The sequence below is a fragment of the Bos grunniens genome, chromosome 2, assembly GCF_055505025.1.
Source record: "Bos grunniens cultivar Pamir isolate PY7600 chromosome 2, Bosgru_T2T1.0, whole genome shotgun sequence".
NCBI lineage: Eukaryota > Metazoa > Chordata > Mammalia > Artiodactyla > Bovidae > Bos > Bos grunniens.
In genome coordinates this window covers 99,980,033-99,992,275 of record NC_141166.1, presented here as the reverse complement: position 1 = coordinate 99,992,275, position 12,243 = coordinate 99,980,033, and the positions used below count along the sequence as shown (strand labels likewise).

The 12,243-nt window shown below is 36.6% G+C and overlaps 1 protein-coding gene across 50 annotated transcripts in view; it reads left to right on the top strand.

Annotated features, from left to right (window-relative positions):
• The window catches only part of BAZ2B (bromodomain adjacent to zinc finger domain 2B), a 332,790-nt gene that overhangs the window by 167,606 nt on the left and 152,941 nt on the right, over positions 1-12,243 (top strand). For all 50 annotated transcript variants that reach the window (XM_086355017.1, XM_086355007.1, XM_086354868.1 and 47 more), the window contains one exon: positions 11,635-11,781. In XM_086355017.1, the coding sequence (XP_086211143.1) occupies positions 11,637-11,781 (145 nt within the window). In that variant the 5' untranslated portion in view covers positions 11,635-11,636. Of the gene's footprint in view, positions 1-11,634; positions 11,782-12,243 lie in introns of those variants that run through there.

Below are 12,243 nucleotides of genomic sequence, written 5' to 3'. Positions count from 1 at the left end.
TCTCAACCTTAGCACTACAAACGTTTTGGGCCAGGTAATTACCTCTGTGTGGGAATGTCCTGTGAATTATCCCATGTTTAGCAGAAATAGTGGAAATAGTGGCAGACTTTATTTCTGGGGGCTCCAAAATCACTACAGATGGTTACTGCAGCCATGAAATTAAAAGACACTTACTCCTTGGAAGAAGAGCTATGACCAATCTAGACAGCACATTAAAAAGCAGAGACATTACTTTGCCAACAAAGGTCTGTCTTGTCAAGGCTATGGTTTTTCCAGTAGTCATGTATGGATGTGAGAGTTGGACTATAAAGAAAGCTGAGCGCCGAAGAATTGATGCTTTTGAACTGTGGTGTCGGAAAAGACCTTTGAGAGTCCCTTGGACAGCAAGGAGATCCAACCAGTCAATCCTAAAGGAAATCAGTCCTGAATACTCATTGGAAGGACTGATGCTGAAGCTGAAACTTCAATCCTTTGGCCACCTGACGTGAAGAACTGACTCATTTGAAAAGGCCTTGATTCTGGGAAAAGTTGAAGGTGGAGGAGAAGGGGATGACAGAGGATGAGATGGTTGGATGGCATCACCAACTCAATGCACATGAGTTTGAGTAAACTCTGGGAGTTGGTGATGGACAGGTAGGCCGGAGTGCTGCAGTCCCTGGGGTCGCAAAGAGTTGGACACAACTGAGCAACTGAACTGAGTAACTGACTGAGCAGCATCCCTGCCTAGACTCTTTTCTATGTGATATCAGTAGCACTCTTGATTATGACGACCAAAAACGTCTCTTAAGCGTTGTCAAATGTTTCCTAATAGATGAGGGGTATCACAGTGTCACCCCTGCCTGGGAACTACTGTTTTAGACTATGGGAAAGAGCTCTGATGGATCTAATCATTTAGAATCGTTTCATCATCTTCTGGGCATTTTTTTTTTTCTCTGTTCACTTCAACATTTTTTTTTTTTTTTTTTTACTATAGTGTTATGTGTTGATTTTCAGTTGTAGTAACTTTTACCCTACCTGGTTAACTTTGTTATACATTGGAAGATATCCTCTGATAAATGGCCTTAAACTAGAAGACATACCTGCTGATTGATATTCTCCCATAGGTGAGTGTATTGTGGTGGAGGTCATGTTAGTACAGTCTGTTATTATGTCTGGGCTGTTTTTGGCCACAAAGGATTGCTTGGATAGTGATAGTTTAGAACCTGAGATGAAGGTACTTTTCTTAACACAGAGAGTCAGAATGAGAGGTCATTATAGTAGTGTAAGGATCAGATCCAGATGCTCTGGCCACAGCTGAAATCTGGAAATGGATGGTTCTTGGATACCATTTTTATTTTTATTTTTTTTTAAATTTTATTTTATTTTTAAACTTTACATAATTGTATTAGTTTTGCCAAATATCAAAATGAATCCACCACAGGTATACTTAATGAACATATTTTTCTAAGATGGTTTGAATAAATGGATTTCTACCAAGTTTTATGTAGTAGCTTTAATAATGAATAATAACTCGTGATCAAAGGGTGAATTTTTTCAACTGAAAATTGATGTTAATTTTTAACTATATTTGTACTTCAGCTTATTTTGAAAGTTTAAAACACCTTACCATTTGTCTATACAGTTATGCAATTGTGAGGCATTTATCTTAAATTTTTATCATAATGTATCTGGCTAAATGTAAAACATGCCATCTATTTATAATAATATAAATTCATGTGACTCAGAAATATTTACTGGAAATGAATAATCTAAAAATATCTTTTACTGCCACACATACCCATAGATAATTATATGCACATTCACTTATTAAAAACAATTGTTGACAATTATTGAAAGCTAAGTATTCAGAACTTTCCATTCATTATCTTTTAATCCTCCCAACTACACCTTCATACTGCTCATGAAGGAATAGAAAAGTTCATTGAAGTCACATAATCTGTACAGTGTCACAGCCGATGAGGTTCAAATACAGTTTTTAAACCCAGATAACATCTGTTATCAAATATCTTACTGATACAATGTAATCTCTATCTTCATTCCTTCTAGGTTTAAGTTCACTCTCTTCAATCCCAATGCATATATATATATATATATATATATATTTAAATACTTGCTATATGCCAGACTTTGCTTTGTTTTCTTTACTTTTTATTTTGAAATTATTTGACTTAAAAAACAGTTAAAAAACAGAGTGTTCATCTGTATTTCTTACCCAGCTTTCCCTAATTTTATTAATTTAAATAGCTAGAGTACAATTATTAAAATGATAAAATTAGAAAATTTATATTGGTACAATACTATTAATCATAAACTACATGTCTTATATGAATTTTACCAGTTTTTCTATTAATGTCCTTTTCTGTTTTAAAATTCAATCTGAAAAAAAAAAAAGTCGATCCCACATTACATTTAATTGTTTATCTCCTTAGTCTTCAACCTATGGCATTTTCTCAGTCTTTCGTTTTCTTTCATGACCTTGATACTTGATGCTTCTGCTGCTAAGTCGCTTCAGTTGTGTCCTACTCTGTGCAACCCCATAGATGGCAGCCCACCAGGCTCCCCCGTCCCTGGAATTCTCCATGCAAGAACAATGGAGTGGGTTGCCATTTCCTCCTCCAATGCATGAAAGTGAAAAGAGAAAGTGAAGTTGCTCAGTCGTGTCCGACTTGTAGTGACCCCCTCAACTGCAGCCTACCAAGTTCCTCTGTCCATGGATTTTCCAGGCAAGAGTACTGGAGTCGGGTGCCATTGCCTTCTCCCTGATACCTGATGAATACTAGTCATTAACGTATATGGTCTCTCAATTTGGGTTTGTCTGATGTTTTCTTATGATTCAACAGAAGTTATATGTTTGGGGCAAGAATACCACAGAGGTGATAAGGACATCAGAGCATACATGATATTGATATGTTTAATTTTTGGTGATTTAGTTTCTTTTTTTTTTTTTTTAATTTTATTTTATTTTTAAACTTTATATGATTGTATTAGTTTTGCCAAATATCAAAATGAATCCATCACAGGTATACATGTGTTCCCCATCCTGAACCCTCCTCCCTCCTCCCTCCCCTTACCATCCCTCTGGGTCGTCCCAGTGCACTAGCCCCAAGCATCCAGTATCGTGCATCGAACCTGGACTGGCATCTCATTTCTTATATGATATTTTACATGTTTCAATGCCATTCTCCCAAATCTTCCCATCCTCTCCCTCTCCCACAGAGTCCGTAAGACTGTTCTATACATCAGTGTCTCTTTTGCTGTCTCGTACACAGGGTTATTGTTATCATCTTTCTAAATTCCATATATATGCGTTAGTATACTGTATTGGTGTTTTTCCTTCTGGCTTACTTCACTCTGTATAATAGGCTCCGGTTTGATCCACCTCATTAGAACTGATTCAGATGAATTCTTTTTAATGGCTGAGTAATACTCCATTGTGTATATGTACCATAGCTTTCTTATCCATTCATCTGCTGATGGACATCTAGGTTGCTTCCATGTCCTGGCTATTATAAACAGTGCTGCGATGAACGTTGGGGTACACGTGTCTCTTTCCCTTCTGGTTTCCTCAGTGTGTATGCCCAGCAGTGGGATTGCTGGATCATAAGGCAGTTCTATTTCCAGTTTTTTAAGGAATCTCCACACTGTTCTCCATAGTGGCTATACTAGTTTGCATTCCCACCAACAGTGTAAGAGGGTTCCCTTTTCTCCACACCCTCTCCAGCATTTATTATTTGTAGACTTTTGGATCGCAGCCATTCTGACTGGTGTGAAGTGGTACCTCATAGTGGTCTTGATTTGCATTTCTCTGATAATGAGTGATGTTGAGCATCTTTTCTGTGAAGTTACTATTTTGCTGTTTTTTAGTTAGTAACTATCTCAAGGAGATACTTTTTGAGTTTATGCAAATATCTTGTTTCTCTTCAGACTTATCTACTGTTTTTAGCATCCTTTGGTGCACATGTATTGTAAACTTTCTTCTTTGAGCTGTTCTTAAAATTAGCAGGCCAATTATTGTTTTTTGGATTATTCAGTATTACAGAGATATTGCCTTCCTCCTCTTTAACTTCCAAGTTGATGGCTAGGATTATTTCCAGTTTTGCTTGTGCTCAGCAGAGGACAGTAGTAAATAAAACCTGAATTCAATAATATTTAACTTAAAAAGGAAAACTTGAAAAGCCAGTCCTTGTTAATTCAAGCATATAAGTTAAAATCCTCTCTAGAGTAACAAAGGCTGGAGTGGATTCGTTAAATTTCTTTAAAATGAAAAGAAAGATATCTATAAGATAAACATGGAATAGTTGACCAAATTTTGGGTTACTGAAACTAAGAAATACCTATTAAAACATGAGGAAAAAAAACTTTTACCCTAAGCCAGTAAGAGTACTTTACATATGAGAAGAATACTCAGCCACCTAGGAGATCATACTGGCTAGAAGTATATATCTAAAATTAAAACACTTGAAATAAAATAATACATGAATAATGTATATAATAGAACTTTTAAGGCAAATGGCTGCATAAGCATGTTTTTTAAAAAAGAGATAAATTTTTCAGGTTTTCCTGTTGACTCAGTGGTAAAAGAATCTGCATGTCAATGTAGGAGACCCAGGTTTGATCCATGGGTCAGTAAGATCCCCTGGAGGAGGAAATGGCAACCCACTCCAGTATTCTTGCCTGGAGGATCCCATGGACTGAGGACCTTGGCGAGCTATGGTCCATAGGGTTACAAGGAGTCGGGCACAACTGAGCAGTTGAGCACAAAAACTTTTCCCACTTGAATGAACAGTAATAAAAGAGAAACTTGAACTTTTACTGAAACTGAAAAAGGGCCCCCAGGCTGATACTACTAGCTCTAGTTCTACTCTTTTGTACAACCAGATTTCAATTTTATTTTTGAACAGTGTTATGAAAAAGAAACTATTTGTGCTTTAATTCTATAGAATAGAGTCACAAAGGTAGATTGGTAGATTCAAATATTAATATATGTATATTTTTTATTTTATTAAATATTTTCAGGAAGAGTGATCTAAATGAGCAATATGTAAGAGTTTGCTGATTATGCCTTCTGGGTATTCCTTGTTTTAGTCTTGAGTGAAGTTACATCAACAGAAAGATATATGCCCAGAGCTCATAAGCTATTATCCTATGACAAGTAATGACTTTTATTCATTGAGTTCTTATATGCCAGGTACTCAGCTAAAATGCTTATCTATTTTATGTCCCGAATTACTTTTGCAGTGGAGTACAAAGGCAATTTTAAAAACAAATCCTTTCATTATTTTTTTAAAATAATACATTTACAAACTTAGTTAAAAAATGAATGAGTCACAAGAATGAAATGTACAGCATGGGGAATATAGACAATAACACTGTAGTATCTTTGTATGATGACAGGTGGTAACTAGACTTACCGTGGTGTGATCATTTGGTAATATATAGAAATATTGAATCACTATGTCACATACCTAGAATTCACATAGTGTTGTAGGTCAATTATACACCAATTAAAAATTTCAAAACATCATTGAGAAGCCTCCATAATACATTTAAATAGAACATTTTAGAATTATCTGAGACAATAGATTACCAGGTATAACTTTTTAAAATAGCCTTTTCCAGTAAACTCTATATTTTTATTTTTTTTAAATAAATGTCTTTTTTAATATACTTAGTAAAATGAGACTTGTTGGTGAAGATAGTTTGTAGAGGAAGTTATCAGCCATGTACCTTGCTGTTAAACAGCCATATGTCTCAAAACTCATTAGTAACTGATGCCCTGAAACTTGCCTTTTAAGCATTAGTTCCATGTAGCCATCAGAACCAACTATGCCTTTCCATACTGAATGGTGATAAAGAGAAAAAAAAAATTCTTTATGAGCCTACTAGTTATCAGTCAGTTCAGTTCAGTCGCTCAGTCGTGTCTGACTCTTTGCAAACCCATGAACTGCAGCATGAAAGGCCTCCCTGTCTATCACCAACTCCCAGAGTTTACTCAAACTCATGTCCATTGAGTCAGTGATACCATGCAACCATGTCATCTTCTGTCGTCCCCTTCTCCTCCTGCCTTCAACCTTTCCCAGCATCAGGGTCTTTTCAAATGAGTCAGTTCTTCACATCAGGTGGCCAAAGTATTGGGAGTTTCAGCTTCAGCATCAGTCCTTCCAATAATATTCAGGACTGATTTCCTTTAGGATTGACTGGTTGGGCCTCCTTGCAGTCCAAGGGACTCTCAAGTCTTCTCCAACACCACAATTCAAAAGCATCAGTTCTTTGGCACTCAGCTGTCTTTATAGTCCAACTCTCACATCCATACATGCCTACTGGAAAAACCATAGCTTTGACCAGATGGACCTTTGATGGCAAAGTAACGTCTCTGCTTTTTAATGTGCTGTCTAGATTGGTCATAGCTTTTCTTCCAAGGAGTAAGCGTCTTTTAATTTCATGGCTGCAGTCACCATCTGCAGTGATTTTGGAGCCCCCCAAAATAAAGTCTGCCACTGTTTCCATTGTTTCCCCATCTATTTGCCATGAAGTGATGGGACCAGATGCCATGATCTTCGTTTTCTGAATGTTGAGTTTTAAGCCAACTTTTTTACTCTCCTCTTTCACTTTCATCAAAGGCTCTTAAGTTCTTCGCTTTCTGCCATAAGGGTGGTGTCATCTGCATATCTGAGGTTATTGATATTTCTCCCAGCAATCTTGATTCCAGCTTGTGCTTCATCCAGTCCAGCATTTCTCATGATGTATTCTGCATATAAGTTAAATAAACAGGGTGAAAATATACAGCTTTGACATACTCCTTTCCCGATTTGGAACTAGTCTGTTGTTCCATGTCCAGTTCTAACTGTTGCTTCTTGACCTGCATACAGATTTCTCAGCAGACAGATCAGGTGGTCTGGTATTCCCATCTCTTTCAGAATTTTCCACAGTTTGTTGTGATCTACATAGTCAAAGGCTTTGGCATAGTCAATGAAGCAGAAGCAGATGTTTTTCTGGAACTCTCTTGCTTTTTCTATGATCAAACAGATGTTGGCAATTTGATCTCTGGTTCTTCTGCCTTTTCTAAATATAGCTTGAACATCTGGAAGTTCACAGTTCATGTACTGTTGAAACCTGGCTTGGAGAATTTTGAGCATTACTTTGCTAGTGTGTGAGATGAGTGCAATTGTGCAGTAGTTTGAGCATTCTTTGGCATTGCCTTCTTTGGGACTGAAATGAAAACTGACCTTATCCAGTCCTGTGATCACTGCTGAGTTTTCCATTTGATGGCATATTGAATGCAGCACTTTCACAGCATCATCTTTTAGGTACTCACTCCACTAGCCTTGTTCATAGTGATACCTACTAGTTATGGCAGTACCATCTTCTATGGAGGTGGTTGACAGCAATGTCAGAATATGAAGAGAAGTTTTTGAATTGTGTATGACTGGAAAACTTATCGAAATTGCCCTACTAATGATGCTGTTGTGTCAACCTGAGATTTCTTTTACCCTATGCATCTATCTAAAAAAAATCATATACATACCATATGGATTCAATAATTTAAAGATTAATTTTGCATTATTTTAATTGACCAGTGTTTTATTTTACCTTTCTAAATTTAAGTATACTTGATTTGCAGTGTTGTGTTAATTTCTGCTATACAGCAAAGTGATTCAGTTATACATGTATATTTCTTTTTCATGTTCTTTTCCTTTATGGTTTATTATAGGATATTGAATATAGTTCTTTATGCTTTGCAGTAGGACCTTGTTGTTTTTCCATTACACATCTATATATACATGTATAATATATATGTATATATGTAATAGTTTGCATTATGTATATGTATGTGTATTTATATAATAGTTGTATCTCCCAATCACAAACTTCCAACTCATCCTTCCCACTCACCCCCAACCCTTGGCAACCACAAGAATGTTCTTTATGTCTGTAGGTCTGTTTGTGTTTTGTAGATTTGTTCATGTATGTCATATTTTAGATTCTGCATATTGGTGATATCACCTGATATTTTTCTTTCTCTGATTTGCTTCACTTAGTATGATAATCTCTAGGTCCATCCATGTTTCTGCAAATGGAATTATTTCATTCTTTTTATGGCTGGGTTTTATTCCATTGTGTGGAAGACTTTAATCACCTGTTGATAGACATTTAGGTTGTTTCCATGTCTTGCCTGTTGGTTTTGTGCTAGTATGAACATAGTGGTGCTTATATCTTTTCAAAGTATAGTTTTGTCTGGATATACATCCAGGAGTGGGATTGCTGGAATCATATGGCAACTCTATTTTCAGTTGTATGAATAACCTCCGTACTATTTTCCATAGTTCAGTTCAGTTCAGTCACTCAGTCATGTCCGACTCTTTGCGACCCCATGAATCGCAGCACGTCAGGCCTCCCTGTCCATCACCAACTCCTGGAGTTCACCCAGACTCACGTCCATCGAGTCAGTGATGCCATCCAGCCATCTCATCCTCTGTCGTCCCCTTCTCCTCCTGCCCCCAATCCCTCCCAGCATCACAATCTTTTCCAATGAGTCAACTCTTCGCATGAGGTGGCCAAAGTACTGCAGTTTCAGCTTTAGCATCAGTCCTTCCAAAGAAATCCCAGGGCTGATCTCCTTCAGAATGGACTGGTTGGATCTGCTTGCAGTCCAAGGGACTCTCAAGAGTCTTCTCCAACACCACAGTTCAAAAGCATCAATTCTTCAGCGCTCAGCCTTCTTCACAGTCCAACTCTCACATCCATACATGACCACAGGAGAAACCATAGCCTTGACTAGATGAACCTTTGTTGGCAAAGTAATGTCTCTGCTTTTGAATATGCTATCTAGGTTGGTCATAACTTTCCTTCCAAGGAGTAAGTGTCTTTTAATTTCATGGCTGCAGTCACCATCTGCAGTGATTTTGGAGCCCAGAAAAATAAAGTCTGACACTGTTTCCATTGTTTGCCCATCTATTTCCCATGAAGTGATGGGACCGGATGCCATGATCTTCGTTTTCTGAATGTTGAGCTTTAAGCCAACTTTTTCACTCTCCTCTTTCACTTTCATCAAGAGGCTTTTGAGTTCCTCTTCACTTTCTGCCATAAGGGTGGTGTCATCTGCATATCTGAGGTTATTGATATTTCTCCCGGCAATCTTGATTCCAGCTTGTGTTTCTTCCAGTCCACCGTTTCTCATGATGTACTCTGCATATAAGTTAAATAAGGAGGGTGACAATATACAGCCTTGATGTACTCCTTTTCCTATTTGGAACCAGTCTGTTGTTCTATGTCCAGTTCTAACTGTTGCTTCCTGACCTGCATACAAATTTCTCAAGAGGCAGGTCAGGTGGTCTGGTATTCCCATCTCTTTCAGAATTTTCCATAGAGGTTGCACTAATTTACATTTCCACCAGTAATACTGTAAAGTTCCCTTTTATCCACATACTCTCTAGCATTTGTTATTTGCAGACTTTTAATGATGGCCATTCTGACTGGTGTGAGGTAGTACTTAATTGTAGTTTTGATATGCATCTCTCTAATAATTAGCAATGATGAGCATCTTTTCATATGTTGATTGGACAATAGTTTTAAATGAAATCAAATTCTTTTTCTTAGAAAATATGTAGTAAGTATGTGAATCGCCTATAGAAGTCCATACAAAAATCTTTCTATGGTTAAATTATTTAAATAATAAAAGTTTACTCATGGTTGATATGTGAATAGTATTTTTTTTGTCTCTTCCTATATATGTGTACTCATTTAAACAACTGTGAACTTCATAGTTTCCTTGCTTAATTGTGATATTAGTATATACAGAGTATTAAAATGACCATAACCTATTCTAGATTTAAAAAAATTTTAAGATATAACTGACATATAACATTATATTAGTTTCAGGTGTACATATAATGATTCAATATTTGTATTAGTGTGAAATGAACACCATGGTAAGTTCAGTTAATATCCTTATCACACAGTTATAAGTATTTTTCCATGTGATGAGAACTTTTAAGATCTGTTTTCTTGCTGTTGTTCAGTTGCCCAAGTTGTGGCCAGTGCTTTTCAACCCCATGAACTGTAGCACTCCCCTTCCCTGTGCCTTACCATCTCCTGGAGTTTGCCCAAGTTCATTTCCATTGCATTGATGATGCCATCCGGCCATGTCATCCACTGATCCCCTCTTCTCCTTCTGCCCTCAATTTTTCCCAGCATCAGGGACTTTTCAATGAGTCAGCTGTTTGCATCTGGTGACCAAAATACTGGAGCTTTAGCTTCAGCATCAGTCCTTCCAATGAGTATTCAGAGTTGATTTCCCTAAGATTGACTGGTTTGACCTCTTTGCTGTCCAGGGGACTTTCAGGTGTCTTCTCCAACACCACAGTTCAAAGGCATTACTTCTTTGGCATTTTGCCCTCTTTATGGTCCAGCTCTCACAACCGTACGTGACCACTGGGAAGACCATAAACTTGACTATATGGACCTTTGTTGGTGGAGTGATGTCTCTGCTTTTCAACACACTGTCTAGGTTTGTCATAGCTTTCCTGCTGAGAAGCAGTCGCCTTCTGATTTCATGGCTGCCCACGCCATCCACAGTGGTTTTAGAGCCCAAGAAGAGGAAATCTGTCATTGCTTCCACCTTTTCCCTTTCTGTTTGCCATCAAATAATGGGATCAGATGCCATGATCTACGTTTTTTTAAAATTGAGTTTTAAGCCAGCTCTTTCCCTTTCCTCCTTCACTCTTATCAAGAGGCTCTTTAGTTCCTCTTTGCTTTCTACTATTAGAGTGGTATCATCTACATATCTGAGGTTGTTTCTCCTCTATTTTCTTAGCAACTTTCAAATGTACAATAAAATATTATTAAGAGTAGTCACTATACAGTCCATTACATCCTATCACATATTTGTTTTATAAGTTCTTAACTTTTGACTCCTTCATTCATTTCCATTCTAGATTTTAATATCAACATAAACTATTATAATAAGATCTATGTAAATAGTACCCAGATCAGCTAAGCAAGTTAATAAAAATGCTTATAAGTCAAGTCATTATAAATGGATCATATTAAAGCCATTTGGAGACCATAGTTCAAACTAGACTCTAGGATAAACTATAAAATGTATTTGTGTTTTTGGGAGGACTCACTGTACTGGAGATTACCTGATCAGATTCATGGATGCTTAAGACCTAGAAGTATGTTGCTATTTGGGTTTAGAATACAGGGTTACATTTCACTATAATTTGGTTGTATTTTCTTGGTTCATTAAGATAATAGGAGTATTATGCTGTAAGTGAAAAAATGATGAGGTGATTTAAGAAGAATGAAAAGTTAATATGCTTATTTTCCTAAGATTATGGCAACACATAGTTGTATGAAGTTACTGTATTCAAATGACTTATTTTTTTATATAAGAATACAAGTTTTTTAGATTTGTTATGCTTAGTATTAAGCTTACCTTATAAACTGGAATTTTAATTCACATTGTTTTTATTTACTCTATATTTTATCTTTCTGAAGAACATGTATTTCTAAACTTATTTTCGTATTTTAAAAAAGTATTCCTAGAAGTTTGACTTATTTTAAATATATTTAATTCTTTTGCATAATCCTACTATTTAACACTGAAAATTAACATTTGCCCTCTTCCCATAGACATGGAGTCTGGAGAACGGTTACCATCCTCTACAGCCTCCTCTGCTACACCGACTTCATCCTCGATCCCTTCTGTGGCTTCATCAGTTTCAAAAGGCGGCCTTTCCACGGGAGCTGCTTCACTTAGCTCTACAATCAACCCATGTGGTGAATACTCTTTATTAACTCTAGCGTGCCATCCTTTTACTAGTTTGCATTCAGAGTGTTTTCTTGAACTTTGAATAAAATGTTTTCTTTACCTCCTTTGGCCTGTTGAACAATTGCTAGGTTAAACTTCTAGTCTCTGTTTTTTCTGGATTTTATCAGCACACTGGAGTAGCACTGCTTATTCCATGTTTTCATAATTTTTAGAAGCTCTTTTTAAGAATTTCATTATAATATCTTACTGGGACCATTTTAATTAATAAATTAATACATGAAAAATCTTTTAAAACAATAGGCTCATGAGAGAGTACAGAAATACAAAAGAAACCTGGATGGTAAGATTAGGCCTCAGTGCCATGGACCTCTTTGTCCTAAATTTGCTTCCAGTATTTTAAATGACCTTCACCAAACCTCAGCTACCCTAATCCATAAGATACATACTAAAACGTATCATTTATTTGATGA